This window comes from Chelmon rostratus, chromosome 4, assembly GCF_017976325.1.
Source record: "Chelmon rostratus isolate fCheRos1 chromosome 4, fCheRos1.pri, whole genome shotgun sequence".
NCBI lineage: Eukaryota > Metazoa > Chordata > Actinopteri > Chaetodontiformes > Chaetodontidae > Chelmon > Chelmon rostratus.
The window spans coordinates 14,909,630-14,925,624 of NC_055661.1; the positions used below are offsets into that span (position 1 = coordinate 14,909,630).

The window sequence follows — 15,995 nt, forward strand, 5'->3', positions numbered from 1 at the left end:
CGCTTATTTGTAGACTTTTTTTTTGCGTGCCTGTTTCACAGAAGCCTTGACCGAAGGATGGAAACAAAGGTGTAGACAAACACACACACACACACATGCACACATACACATGCTTCTTTGTTGGAAGTATTTGCCAATTAGCAAGTTGCGGGGTTGGAGTGGTAATTAGGCTTTCCAGTCGGCTGGTGTCTGTGTACAGCTTAGCTGAGACAGGTCCGAAGCTAAACGTCTCGCTATTTGTCCAGCAATTATGTCAGGTCCCCATGTCACAGTACAGACGTGACCAATTAGCTGTGCCCAGCTAAAGTGAAAGAGAGGGATTATGGCAGAGGAGATGGGAGAGGATGAAAAAGTAGACAGAGAGCGGCTGTGGGGGTGTTAGAGGGGGGAGCTCGTATTAGGGGGAGAGTGAGGGATGCCCTGTAGGGAATAAGAGAGAATAAAGGGAGACAGAATTTGGTTTTGGAAATGAGGGGAAGGAGTGGGTAAGGGAGCGGATTTCTTTTTTTTTTTTTTAAGCTATTGCTGTGTGATCATGTTTTGCATTGATCCTTGTCCTGACCGACATGTGGCTAAGACATGCTAATGCATAGTGATATTTATGCTAATGCTGTCTTCACAACCGAGTCGGGATAAGAAATTGATCTTTATTGACGTCTCAATAATTCTCGTTTGCATTATATGACATATTTTGATGAAACAAGCCTGCATACAATCGATATTCTCCAGCTCGGAGTAATGTGACACTATGCCAACAGCTGTAGGAAAGCACGCAGTGTTGTAGTTCGTCTTGGCATGGGTCCATATTTACTTCAGACTGACAGATTATACGACATGTGGAGCGCTGAAGGAGCACCCGCTATCTGGACTAGTCAAAACAACTGAAAACCAACGATATGTTCTCAGCCTGTCTCACAACATGTGCAGCATCCATGGTCAACTTTATGTCTTTACATGGGGTTCTCTGCCTCTGCCGAAGTGGCGCCACAACTGTTTCAATACCAAGTGACAATATGAGACAGTAAAAAATGCAGATTATATGTCCATGAAATACTGCTGGACCTTCAGTATATGTCCAGTGAGTCCATCATCCTGACAACATCAAAGGAGAACAAGAAGCTGTAAAAAGTTGCGGAGATCTGAGCTGAAATTTATTCTGCCTGCTGCAACACAAAAAGAACCCACATAATCCTCTGCTGAAACTTCTCCGAGCACATCTGGGGGGGCGAGCGTTGCGAAAATATCTACTCTACGCAGACACCGAGACCACCCGATGCAAGGCTCTGTATTTAATTGGACAGGGAAAGGGAGAAGAGGGGAGCCAGGGGACAAGGCGAGGGGTGGATGAGGAAGAATATATGATCTGAGCATCTTTTCTCTCTTCTTTTTTTTTTTTTTGCTTGAAAACAAGACTGTTGGCTCAGGGCCTGCAGAGATGAGTGCAGCTCATATAAATTAGTGGACTTGAAAGACAATATGGGGAGCTCGAGTGTGGCATGGTGTTGACCGAGTGCAAAACTTTTTTGATTTGATTGTGACAACTCGTCTTGCCAACTTGTGAGGCTTGGAGGCAAGTTGACCCCGCTGTGGTGGTAACTTTTGAGAAAGTATCTCTGATCTGGAATTATGCTGCAACACTTTGGTATTCTGCTGGACGTGTGCGCAATTTAACTCAGCTAAATTGGCAAATTGCTTTAGAACAGTGGTCTTTAACTCATAGTAGCAACCTCAATAATGGCAAGGAACTTAGCAACTAAAGGCGCATTAGAAATAGATGAACTCTGTGTAACTTCTCCCAAGGATCAATATCCATTCATCAGATGCCTGTAGCTATAAAGATGAAAGAAAGCATTAGAAAAAAAATATTTTTTCTGCAGACAGTGTTACTCTAAATGTCCTCAGGCTTTTCCATGGCAAGGGGAATCATGCAGCCTAAACCTGTCTGAAACACAAACATCAAATCAGAGAACTCTGGATGAAAAATGAACAATCCCTGCTCAGAGGTACACTGAGCACATTAACACAAACATGCAGAGTTAAATGTGAGAGTGTGCTTTGTTTGTCTGAAGACAAGAGAGAGCTATCTGGACTGAGGCTCTGGTGCCACTTCATCACCAAGAAATGTTGTTGTGATAACTGCTGAACACTATGTGAAGTTCTGGTAATAGTTATAGGAGCGCGAGATGGCCATAAATGATAATCAGTGAAACTGAGCGTGTTTGTCTTGGGCAATTTAGTGACTGGAGAACATGTGTGTGATTATGTGTTGGCATGGTAGCTCGAACAATTTAGTCCGCATGGATGAATTATCAGTTCAAAACACAACAAGGACTCAGTCAGGAGATCAGGTCACGTTTCTTAAATAATTTAATTGCAAAAGGGTCTTTTAAAAATATTTCTACAAGAATGCATCATCATTTTTTTTTTAGTAATTTGTTGTGTATGTCTGCACCATTAAATACATCTTAATGCTTCTCAAAGAGGAATTAACAATTGCATTTCTCAGCTCTTTATTCCACCCCCCCCCCCCCCCCCCCCCCTAGTTCACTACACATGTACAGAACTCTCTCAAACATATCACTTCCTGGTATGAAGAGGGGGTTTTCAAAAGTGACCAAAAGACAGATGTGGGGTGAGCTTGTTAGAAGACAGAAGAAAAGACTGTATATATTTATTTGAAACAGACAACTGAAGAAAAGGAAGTTAGTAAGTGGTAAGGGGTTTCGGGCAGGGTGGGAGTGTTTGTTTGATGATCTGCGGAGGATGTGAAATAGGCAAAGAAAGGTGGAAGGAATGTTGGGATAGTTTGAATCCTATTGGCACACACAGAGATAACCACATCTGACAAAGCTTAAACTCTGCTGATCAAAGTGTTGTCTGTATAAAATGGTAATCCTTTTATTCCGCACACTCTCTCACACACGCACCCACAAACATAACAGTCCATCTTAATTTCGGCGACGCGCAGTCAGAAGGATGAACCCGAAAAAAACACGAGGGAGCGACTTTCTCTCCCCTCTGCGATTGCTGAACGTTGAACACTTCCATGAATGTGTGAAAAATCCACTTAAAGATTAATTGTTTTGCGGTTGATGTGGTGGCAGTTTAATCATTTTAAGATGTGCAACAGTGCCAGTTGAGCTCATCACTCACGGCCGGTTGACTTTGGTGAACACAACTCCAGACCCCAGTGCACCATGTGCACCTCATCAATAGTTCATGCAAGCTGCGAAGCGCTGCCATTTTTCATGAGTGGGCATGTCTGCCATCTGATTGTGTTTAGCCCCCATATGCCCCCCCTTCTCATTCTTTTCCACGCTCATCAACTGTGTCTTTTTTGGTGTCGAATGTGACTTTTGCAGCGGCGTTGCTTAGCTGATTGAATGATTGAGCTGAGTGTAGGAATAGGGATTGATATTCTATATTCTTGGGAGACTTCAGGTAAATGTGAGCTTCTGATTGCATTAATTCTGATCTTCTATCATCCCTGAACGTAGACACTTTCACTTGTTTTCCAATCAAAATGCCGTTCTTACTTCGGAGGAAAACTAATTAATTCTGCAGAATTTTATCCAAATGGAAAAGTTTGCACATCTAACAGGCACTTTCAACACTGTCTCATCATGGTAACAAATCATGCTGACGATACCAGCAACCTCTGATCTCAGAGCTTTGATGAAAGAAAAAAAAAGTGAGGATATAAGACTTATTTCCTGTATAGTTCGAGTACACAACAGTTAAATCACTGCACCACTTCACTGTGTACTACAACTGCTACAGGTTAGTAAGCCCATCAGAGTGTTCTAGCAGAGTGAAAACGTCTGTATGTGGAATAAGATAAAACGATATAAAACGGGAAACACATTGCTGTTTAGTGTAACATCCTCAGTGACATCTGAAGGGACAAAAGTAATATGACAAGACACGCTGCATGGACGCTAACATCACGCTATCATTACACACCTAACTAATAATATTCACATATTGCATTGATCAGCTCCACCCCATACAACGTGGAGACTGTCTGGAAGATCACACTAGTGTTGCAGCCCCATCTCTTCATCCACTACCTTCAAACACTCATCTGTGAGAAATGCAAATAGTATGTTCTCCATGATGCAGCTGCTATCATTTAGAATGGGGGGTGGGGGGCTGCAGATTTTGGCTGTCTGCATGCCAGGGCTGTTGATCCTGCACTGTACTAATCACGCAGCCTGTGCCTGAGACAGGATGATTGCAGGCCATACAGGAAATGAAGAGAGATAATGATAGGTCAGCCCGCCGTATGTCTGCCCTCGCTGCACGCTCGTATCCTAGCGATGCCAGATTGGCTTCTGAATTAATAGACGTGACAGACAAAGACCAATAGGTTTCTGTCCTGACAGCTCTGGATTCTCTGGCGAGGGCCCTGTTGCGAACTGCAGGTCGAGTGATGGAGCTCCGCCTCCGGGGCGATTGAAATGATTGGCAGGTAGGCCGCGTCATCGCTGGACCTTCCTCCTAATGATTCCTTAACAGCCCCACATGAGATGAGCTGGGTGGATCCTAGTGTTGGAGGTGATGGTAAATAAGTAAAATCAATAGGTTTTGGTTTTCAGGAGGTTTTGAGTTGAAAACGATGCGCCTGGAAGACGATTAGTAACAGCTCAGTGCTTCACAAATGCTCTTTATGCTGAGAATGAGAATTGATTGGGGAAGCTTAATATCCAGGTCAGGCGGCACACACAAACTTGAACACACCTACAGAGACACTCACACAACAATGGACGGAGAGCAAAAGGGCGACATGTTATTACCAGTGGCCTAACCATTGGGTGGTGTTCATCTCCTCCTCTCTACCTCCTGACTTCTCCCCCCTTCATCTCTCGCTCTCGCTTTGCTTTCTGTTAATTTCACTCTGAATCAAACATTTCACAACAGCACTTCCATTTTGTCAAAACACCATTTTTCTTGTTATTTATCGTATTTTTGTTACAAAACATGTACAGGCTGTTTAGAACAACAACAAAAATACAATATCCAATTTCTATGCAATTTCTTTTAATAATAATCAATTCATTAGGTGAATCCTCTTGGAGTTTCTCTTCCTTCTGATTGTTCCGAGTCCACGGTCCCAGAAGTCCATCTGGGTGTTGGTGTGGGGGGGGGGGGGCAGGGTACAAATAAATACATAGGGCAGGATGTCAAGAAATTAAAACAAGAATTTTGATTATTTCTAAATCCAGGTAATAGTAAGTAGAAAGGAAGGTGTCCGTCATGGTTTCTCTCAGTTTCTGCATGATGCATATATATAATTTTATATATATATGTATGTCCTAAGTTCATTTTTTTGGATTCAATAAAAAAGAATGTTTAACAGTTGTCCACAGAATATAGCGTAATTGTTTCAGATATATTTGCTCCTTGTCACGGTTCAGTTCATGCGTTAATTCTCCACGGTGGCAGATAGCGGAAGCTGTATTGTACAGTATACTCGTGTGCAACTTGACACACCCGCACATCCAAGCACACGTAATCACACATACACGCACGCACACATACAAAAACGCACACACAAGGCCAAGTGGTCTTTCTATCGTGTTGCCACAGTCCTCGTCTCCCCTTAATCTCGCAAAGCGTCCAGCGGGGGGGTACTTAGGTTTGACCGGCCGTTTTGAAACCACAAATCTCCCAAAAATGTGTAAGAAAGCCAAGAAAAGACCAAAAAAAAAAAAAAAAATGGTGTGTGGACAAACAAAAATAAAACATTTTTTTATGTGTAAAAACACAGTTGATGAGCAGGTGATCCCGAGCTGTGGAACTATCCTGAGTCACTGCAGGTCAGGGCGGAGAGGTCATCTGGTGAACTGGCGAGGGCTCAGCAGCCAAAACAAGTGTCCAAAAATGCTGCTGCCCTCTTTTGACCTTTTTGACCTCTGTCATCCTCTTGACCTTAAACCTCATTATTCCTCTTCCATCACCTCACCCTTCTCCAGCAAGTGCCCTTTTAGATAACACACCTTCAATATGAAGATGGAGAACGACACACACGTGCACAGTAAAAACAACTTCTATCAGGGAAAGAACTGTCCTCTATCTCCTGTGGGTCCTCTTTTTTTCTTTTTGTTTAGTTTTTTCTTTTTACATGTGAACGTTTGTTCACCTTTTTTTTTTTATACCAGGGAGTTCGTTCTTTACTATGTATTACGTCCATCGAAGCTGGGTTGAGAGGTCAAGGGGAGGGACTCTTGCGTGAGGATCGGCGTGTGACGTTTCAGTTACAGGGCTAAGGCCAACCTCACTAAAACACACGTGCATGCAAACGTCAACCCTCACCGGAGCTGGTGAGGCACGCATGGGATAACTCTGCTTCCTCTTTCAAAAACACACTAATTCTGATTGGATGGGAAAAGAAACAATGACAAATAACAAAAAAGCAGGAACAGGAAATGGAAGTGGTAGTGAAATAAAGGGGAAAAAAAAAATAGTCAGAGGCACTGCAAGCCAGTTTCATAGCGTCTAATTGGCAGAGATGGGTCAGGCAGCTAGGGTTTTCCAATGGCTCTCTCTGGCACAGATTCCTCCCCCGTTTTCCTGTCTGGCTGTCCTTCGACTGCATCGGTCTGTGTGTCCTGTCGCTCACACCTGGACAGGAAGTGTTTGGTTCATCTGTAGTCTCATGTCCTGAATGCTACCAAGAATCTTCTTCTGATGGCCAGCCAACGTTACCCCTATCCGCAGCAAGTCCCTGCAGAGCGAGGAGAAAGGAGAGGAAAATAAGAACAGGTGGCTCAGTCGTGAAAAAAAAATAAAAGCAGACAAACATCACATGTCCGAGGCTGAAGTGCAAATTTCACTTTTCACCCACAAGTACACACACACACACACACACACACACACACACACACACACACACACACTACTCGGTGGGAACAGAGACGGGCAAGCACCTTGGCATAACTCATAAAATGGTTGACAGAGGGTATGTCAACAAAATGTGGACACTCTTGCAGCTATAGTGATTGGAACATACTTCCGTTGCCTGGCAGGTGGGCAAGAGGAGAGGTGTCAAAGGGCCATAGTGTGATAGTTAATGATTAAAGAGCAAACTTAGCTACTGTTCGACAGCTGGCAGGCTTCACAGAGTCCACAGCACTTAGCTGCAGACACAGGGAAGTAAAATATCTTTTTTTTTTTGGTAAGATACTGGACAGATTACTCACTAAGTAGCATGTCATTCACGCTTAGATTGGGTCTGGGTGTCAGTAAATCAGCTTTAACTTGCCCACTGTTGCACAACATTCCTCAGTGCTTAAAAATATCTTAGAAAGCCTATAGCAAGTGAGTGTGAATTAGCTTTTCAGCCGAGGGGTTGTGCCACCTACAGTGAGGTCTTTGTTTGAAATAGAGGGCCTGAACCTCAGGTTGAGGGTGCTGTGGGTAAATGTGAAAATGTTGGCATACAGCTGGTGTTACTACACCCTTAAAAAGGTCTGGGAAACGCACCTGCTTTGGCCGTCATTAGTCCAATGGCATAATCTAATCATCATGGCCATGTTGGTTTAACATTGTATAACAATATCACGAGAAACTCTCTTTTCCGCTCGCTTGTTTGATTTCCCCAGTCGATAGCTGAGGAGAGAGCGTTCGGCGTCTGGGGCAGTGATTAGCTGACTGTTGGGGCTCTGCCACAGTCTGCGTCCTCTCCGTCCAGTCTCACACACACACACACACACACACACACACACACACACATACACACAAATATTGGGTAATCTAATATTACACACAGACACCATACACTCTGCTTGTCTCAATGACTTTGCGGCTCCATCCATTGTCGTACAAAAGCGTGCACCTAAACACACACACATGAGCAAACGAATGCAGTACCTGCATGTGCACACACACACACCCAATATCCCACTGCACATCCAGCCTCAACGAAGCTAAATAAGGGTGCATCACCGCAATTTCACACAAATAAATGGTTTTTTTTTTTTTTTTTTTTCATATTTCGCCATCTCCATCAGTGCAGCAATGGAGGATGAAATGATAATAAATGGGCACCATTAGAGGAATTACTGGCCATTAAGGGCAACAGAGAGCCTCAGTACACCACACCTGTCAGCCTGGCCAAATTGAAACAAATTACCCCCACCTCCATTGCCTATTATGCTGCTAATGAGGATAATTTATTTATCATTATAATCCTAATTCATTTATTTGATCATCACTGGACTCCAATTTCCATGACTTCCATGACATCATTTCCTGTTTGTAAACGCGGCAGACGGTGGGTGAGTTGTCAAGGTCAACTGGATATTGTAGCGAGGGAAGCGTCTATAAGTGCTTGAAGAAAAACTGCATGAGAAGGTGCACTGTTAAACTGTGGTATGCGTCAATTCGAAGCTGTTGTTTCGCATCTGAAGCAGGTGATTGTTACAAGTCCCCTCCCGATTACTTAATCCTCCCCATTTTACAGCTAAACTAACCTGAATTCATTTCCAAATTAGAGGAAACGCATGGAGGATCTTCTGTTTTCCCATTTTCTACTCTTAAATAATGCCTCTGTCTTGTGTCTTACTCTGTAGTCAACAAATCTCATATTTTCCTTTTTAAAACTGGTGGTCTTTATATACTACGTTATGTGTTCACAAACTCTGGAGCAGTGAAAGGCATGAAACTGAAGGTATGATTTATCTTCTTAGCATCACAAATGTATTTCTGAAATGTCTGCCAAATGTACCAATAGAGTAAAATATGCTTTTTTAAAATACTTTATGTTTTTCATTTGATATCTGAGCCTACTGAGAGCCCCTTTACCACATCTTATCATGTTTAATTTAGCCATTAGACTATTTTTATTCCCTCAAGGTCAGTCTGTATAACACTAATTTGACTCTCAAACTCAGCCCAGTCAATCACTTTCAGCCTGATTAGCTGGATCCACTCCCTCTCCACTCACTCTGCTGTCATCTGGGCCACCAGGTCAAAGGAAGCAAATCCGGCGTTGACGAAGTTGTCACGGTAGCGGCTCATCTTGATGGCGTCCAGCCAGTCCCCCACAGTAGTGAAAGTGGTATAGTCTGGCACACAGCGATCAAGCAAGGGCTGGGATACCCTACATTGATGAGGAGGAGGGAGAAAGAGAAACAGAGAGAGAGAGAGAGGGTTAAGGTCGTCACTCTACTGCCTCTACCGGCCAACCTCACCCCTAAAACGCCCCCCGCTGAGCGCCACCTCTCCATCTCTCCACCTCTCCTCCTCTCCTCTCCCCTCTCCTCTCCTCTCCTCCACATGTAAGGAGTTGTGTGCAGGGGGTGGGGGTATGTGCGGTGGGGTGGGGGCACTTTTATGAGTGTGGAGAGACTGGCTGGAGGCTTGGGTGGTGGATGCTGGCGCTGCAGCTGGTGAGGCGAGGTGCCGTGTGTTCACAGATCAGATGTCAGATCTGGTCTTGAGTGATGACTCGGCACATTGTAATTTACATGGAACTCAATCAGATTTGTCTTCAGAAACTATTGTCATTTGCAATCATTACAACATGTGTCATAGTCGCCAAGTGGCCATTTTGGCGTGTGTTTGGCAGCCTCTGTGAGAATGTGGAATGTTCCCTACGTGAACTCTCATGAAACCCTGGAAATATCTGGATGGCTTGCTTCCTGTTTCTGCTTCACGTTTTTCTTGCTGTAATGAGATGTCACTGAGTTGCATGGGAACTGAAGAAAAAAAAATCCCACATGAAATCCAATCTGAGTGGTTGTACTGAGTTGCATTTTCAAACCATCTACAAATGTGGTTTAAATCTGATCTGGAAAGATTGGATTCCGTGTGGTTTTGCTAGACAGCTCAAATCAGATTTGGGATGCCTGTATGAACGTGATCTTACATAACTAGAAGGATATAAGCCATATTCTTTGTAGTAGATTGTTGCTGCATTTATAGCACATTGTCCCAGGGTGTGTTTGAGCTGACAATACTTCATGGCAGTGAAGAAATATCTGTGGAATGTAAACACAGATGTTGTTTACGCATGTGGTTGCATGGTTGGACAGACACCTGAACCTATGGATGCAGGCAATAGATGGAAAGAGTGTTTGACTGTGCATCTGTGTGCATAGTGTATTTAGTTGTATGTTTCAGTGTGTGTGTGTGTATTGCTGAAAATGCGCTTGAGTGTGTTTTGCATGTTCCTGCGCACCTGTTGACAGCCCAAAAGGGCCTTTTCTAAAGAAGAAAGTGTCTGCTGATCAATGCTGGAGATAGAGAGGCCACCTTGGGAGTTTTAATAAAACTGTGCTACAACTCAGAGCGAAGTGGAGCGGATGAACAAGAGAGGAGGGTGGAGGTGGAGGGGGGAGGTGAAGGAGGAGAAACAGATGAGGGAGCAGGCAAGCTGAAAGAGCACCACTGTCCCCCCCCTCTCTGCTCTGTTGATCCCTGTCATCCTTTTTGATGGCATTAGATTCATTAACAATTAAAAGAGGAATGGAGAGAGAACGAGGGAGAAAAGTAAAAAGGCATGGATGGGGAGTTAATAACAGTGATACAGAGGCTCCATTGAGTGGTGTAGATGGAGTGATTTTTAATAAGGCCTGTGCTTCAGAGCCCAAGGCCTCGGGCCGTCGTTAACGCCAGACTCTGGCTTCTCTTAATGGAGTATTGTTAGTCCCCCTTCTCTAAAGTTGGCTTCAAAAGGGTCCACATCGTAGATGAACACACAAGCCACAAGCAGAAAAACAGCAAGAAAGCTGGGTAATGTAGTACACTAACTAGTCAGACAGGCGTAGCCTAAATTCAACATCAGTGGTTGGGACCGTCGTCACAGGTTCTCCAAAGGGTTGGACTATTTTTAGCAGGTTTAGAGAATGGTCCTGATCCATTTCTCAAATGTGACTTTCTGCATTTCTAACTCAACAGGAGAAAGATAAACACAGAAATGACTAATGGCACTGATGCCGAAATCCTAACGCCAAAGCTCAATTACACAATTCAATAAGCAGTCATATCAAGAACACGTAACACACACAACCAGAAGACTTTTAATACCAGACAGCGGTAGCTCACCTCCAGCCACCCTTCAATGCCGAACAGGACGACGGTATCATTTCTCACTTCTCCCTTGTTAGGTTTGTCGGCAGGAGGCCACCTCTCCGCTGGCCCGTTTAAAATCTCGTTAGTGGCTAATTAAAAGGCGCTCCCATCTCTTTTTTGCATCGCCTCAATCGAGCTAATTAACCGCAAGCTTAATCTTCTAAGAACGTCACTCCGGTGGCCAACCGAGACCCTGGTTTCCCTCATGAGCCCAAACCAGGATTGTCTGCGGCCCTCCCTCAAGACAAAAAGACCCTGATGCAGGGACAGATAGGTAGGTCATCCCCCTCCCTATCGCTCCAACTCTGCCACCTTCTATCCTCCAAATTCTTTCCAAGAAACAGGTTGGGGAGAGAGGTAGTGCAGCTAAATGTAGATGTGACATCATTGATTGAGCTCCCAGTTGGCCGGGGAGTTACTTTAAGGGCTGTATTGAGCTGCGGTAATTTGGATTTGCACAATGGCTCCGGCTGCATGTGTGAGAACTAAAGGGTTCTACGAGAAGAAATGTGCACTTTCTTGGAGAGACTGTTACAGCTGAGTCAGAGTGACTCACGTACACCGTATCAACTTGGATAAGGAATGCTTGCACAATGGAAATCATTATCACGGTTGCTCTGGCTCAGGTGTAAATGAAATGGCTCGAGCCAGTACTCTCAGGGCTGAAGAGTTGAGCGGCTTCATTCAATAAACTAATGACCGGTTACTGTTATCTATCACAAGAGTCCAGCAGGTCTCCTTCAACATATGACTGGAGAAAAACAGAGATTTTCAGAAAGCGATCAGCACTAATGTCCATAAAGCTTTGGCCGTAATTAGACATTATTGCCCTTTATGAAAATCACTAATCCACCTCATAAAACTCGACAAGGACCTCCAGGGAAACTGAGAGTAACAACATCCCAGCTGAAGTCTATTTCTGTGGTTACCAGCAGCACTGAACATACACAAGATACAGCACTTGCTTTTAAGCTTTGCTTGACAGGGCTTTCACTCTGATTCTGCACTTAATGTGACCAGCATACTTTTTATATCATAATGTCACAGCTTACCCAGTGGACTGTGTGCTGTTGGTGACCACCTTGAGGCTGGCAGCATTGCGGATAAGCTTATCCAGCGTGGCCACAATCTGGGTGAATTTGGGTCGCAGGTTCCTCTCTTTCACCCAGCAGTCCAGCATGAGCTGGTGCAGTGCTGTGGGGCAGTCCATGGGTGGGGGCAGTCGATAGTCCTGCTCCACGGCGTTTATCACCTGAGGAAGGACGACAGAGAAATCACAATCACTTCTAATCACAGAGCACGGCGTCGAGGGAGGACGGACAGCGCAAGGAGAGAGATGGGTCGATGAAAAGAGCAAGTGAGGGAGGATAGAAGAGGAGGAACGAGGGAGATGATGGGAGAGCCAGAGATAAACAGGAAAAAAGGCTTTAGAGTATACATAGAAATCAGGGCCAGAGAAAGATTAGCTTTGAGTGGTAGTTGTGGGCGGGTGTGTAGAGAGAGAATGGCTTTTGGACAGTGATAGCAAAAGTGGTTGACGACTACTATAATTTTAAATATCTACATTTCTAACTTCTGCTGCTGGTTAATGCTGAACATTTCCAGCAGAATACCCTTTTTCTTGCAAACTATCCACATAATCATCAAAATTCCACATCTCGGCTTACATCTTGATTGCTCATGTCCCAATACGGCCGCTCGCCATACGACATCACTTCCCACATGACGATGCCATAGCTCCACACATCGCTGGCCGAGGTGAACTTCCTGTAGGCGATCGCCTCGGGAGCCGTCCAGCGAATGGGGATCTTCCCTCCCTGTGGATATGCGAATGAGTAGGTGAGCATGAAATACTGGAGGGATGGAGCACAAACACAGAATCACACACATACGAGAGGAAGAGAGAGGGTGAGAAAAACACGGTCTAAGGGAAATGTTGATGCACAACACATGGGTGCATGCTGTACAGCCCAAACACCACATACACACAAGGTTAGTAACACAGCTACAGGAAATGACACGTACAAACACATGAAGCTACAAGAATATTTAATGTGCCACAAACTTTATTTTAACATCAATATATCACCATTACTGAATCCTTGACTGAAAACAGTTTTCCTGTTTGAGAAGTCAACAGGCCCAGAAGCACACTTTCACAGGCTGAAGGAGGCTGACTATCTTTATGCCAGAGCTCACGCTCATTTATGACAATTATACTCAATCTCAAAGGACTCTTTCCTATGTGCCTTAACCTGCTTTGCCAATTTTACATGTTGTGTCACGTGAGAATAGGAGCCAGAATAATTCTTTTCTATTCTTCATTCATTCTATTAATTTGTCAGCTAGGAACCTTGTATAACTTCTGGAAATCTGCAACAGCTTCAGTGTAAACACGTGCAGGTAAAACTTTCACAGAGCCACAAAAGTGTCCATAACTCTCCCCTTTGGAGGCATTTTTATGTCACAAAAATATAATAAAATCAGCAATCAACATTAATTCAGCTGCACAGTATATTTATCTTCAGCCATTGTTTTGACTGTTCTTATTTCTCCCACTTGCTCCTGCCACAGTGAGAAGAAAAAAACTCCCTTTCTGTCCATAATGGTCATGTCATGTGGGAACAGACTTGACACGGATGTATTTTCAAAATACACTCATACAAACAAAGTGATATATTGGCATTAAAACGTTCCATGTAGTGCCTTCGAACGCTGATTTCAAACATGAATACACAGACACATACACACATTGGTATCCCGACTCACCAGGGAGCTGGTATAGGTGGGGTCTGTAGGGTCGTCCTCCAGGAAACGTGATAGACCGAAGTCAGACACCTTACACACCAGATTACTGTTGACCAAGATATTACGGGCAGCCAGGTCTCTATGCACGTAGTTCATGTCTGACAGGTACTTCATGCCTGCTGCGATACCGCGCAGCATGCCAACCAGCTGGATCACTGTGAACTGCCCGTCGTTGAGCTGGCAAAGGAAGAACAAGAATGACCAGGAGAAATTAGACGGCAGATCGAGGTTGCATTTTCAAAGAGATACAGCATATCTCTCTTTTTTAACTTTATGTGTCCTATCTTTGTTTTTTAGGGTGTCCATCTCCCATCACCTCACACTGTAACGTCTTTGTCTTTCTACCTATCTATCCTCCACTCCCCCCGTTCTCTGGCAGACAATGTATGATATGACTTTGAGGCAGTGATTCATTGGAGACTGAGCTCTTTGTAAATGTCACAATTGCCTGAATGCAGCATTTGTCAGATATCTACTGTGAGCTCTGCAGCAGAGCTTAAGAAGACCTTTCATGCCTCCAAAGAAAGTGAGATAACTAAAGGCAAGATCAAGCAGATTTTGATGGGCTTATTTGCTGGAATAGTGGTGCATTGTTGATAAAATCACAGACACATGTTTTATCAGGAGTAGCTAATATTAGAACTATTCCTGTGTGTAGTGTGTGAGATTGTGTGTTCCTTTTTTTTCCTCACCCTTAAGAAAGAGTCCAGCGCTCCATTCTCCATGAACTCTGTCACAATCATCACCGGCCGACTCTTGGTGACCACACCTTCCAGACGGATAATGTTGGGGTGGTCGAACTGGCCCATGATGGAAGCCTCAGACAGGAAGTCTCGCCTCTGGCGGTCAGTGTAGCCCACTTTGAGAGTCTTAATGGCTACGATGATCTCCCGGCGCCCAGGCAGCTTGAGACGACCGCGACACACCTCCCCAAACTCTCCTGCGAGAGCCCAGGTGATACAGCGAAGGGACAGAGAGAGAGAAAGAGGGAGGGGAGAGAGGAATGACGGAAGAGTGGAGGAGAGTGGGGGAAAAGAGGGGAGAGGGGACAGTTAACTGGTTAGAACCAAGGAGCCAGGGAAGGGTAGCAGGAGGGGTGGGACAGGGGGAACTGCAAGAGAAGCCAGGACTCTAGGCCAGTGTCAAGGGATGGTGGTGATGGGGGGAGCATACAATGATTTTGTGCTGTTAAGGTATAGATTAAAGGAAACAGCGTAGTGAGTGAGAGGCATAGTGACAAGATGTGAGGGAATGTAGAGCTGAAAAAAAATGAATGTTGAAATAAAAAAAATGGGTAAAGTATGGTGACAGGGTGAGAGGAGCTCAGGGGGACAGAGGAGGAAAAGGGGGCAAGGATCGGGGGGGTGCTAAGCTTCGGACTGGCTGGGGAAACGGGCACAGGAGGAGGAGACAGGTGGAGACAGAAGCTTGGGGGTTCTTGGGGTTGTGGACGCTTTACGTTTAGAGTCTACACCAAGCGTGTGCAAGAATGCAAGACAAATTAGGCGATGAGAGCGATGTGTGTCAACGTGGGTGCAAAGGTGATTAAGTGGGGGAAGTCAGGGGAGAGAGGGCAGGGGATGGAGGAATGGAGGGATGGATTGAGGAAGGGGGTAGAGGAGAGGAGGGGAACAGGGAAGACAGGGGGTTGAGGGCTTGTCACTTTAAAGGCGAATGCTGGGAAGCGACGGGTTTCAAGTAGTAGCCTCAGCAGTAGAAGAGCTGTTGTAGTGGTAGTAGCAGTAGTAATGGTAGTAGCGGAAGCAGCAGTAGGGACTCCCATCTCTGCCGTCACAACGTCCTCCATTTTGGCTGAGATACAATGCTAAGAAAATCAACCTCACTTGGCACAGTCCTGCAGCTTTTGAGCAGAGATATTACTATCAAATATATCAAATACATAAAATAACCCTCCCTAACATCAAATGTTAGGGAGGGTTTCTAAAGGAGGGGACACAACCACATAGTATACAGGTGTAAGTGTCAGGAACAGGGGTCAAATATAGTGATCCAGTAGAAGCCCTCTTTAATAAAGAGGTTCTCAAGACACTGAGAGGCGGGCAGGGTCAGAGACGGCCAATCCTGGACGAGGAACATTTTAATATCTTAGG

General features: G+C 44.7%; 1 protein-coding gene across 9 annotated transcripts in view; it reads right to left on the reverse strand.

Annotated features, from left to right (window-relative positions):
• Positions 1–2,356: 2,356 nt before the first annotated feature.
• Positions 2,357–15,995, reverse strand: part of LOC121605414 (ephrin type-B receptor 3-like) — a 61,132-nt gene continuing 47,493 nt past the window's right edge. For 7 of the 9 annotated variants that reach the window (XM_041935320.1, XM_041935315.1, XM_041935312.1 and 4 more), the window contains exons 11-16: positions 14,577–14,824; positions 13,846–14,061; positions 12,744–12,893; positions 12,129–12,328; positions 8,948–9,103; positions 2,357–6,727 (exon numbers count right to left, since the gene is read on the reverse strand). In XM_041935320.1, coding sequence (XP_041791254.1) covers positions 6,619–6,727; positions 8,948–9,103; positions 12,129–12,328; positions 12,744–12,893; positions 13,846–14,061; positions 14,577–14,824 — 1,079 coding nt within the window. In that variant the 3' untranslated portion in view covers positions 2,357–6,618. The remainder of the gene's footprint in view (positions 6,728–8,947; positions 9,104–12,128; positions 12,329–12,743; positions 12,894–13,845; positions 14,062–14,576; positions 14,825–15,995) is intronic. The other 2 variants (XM_041935318.1, XM_041935317.1) reach the window with 1 other exon arrangement.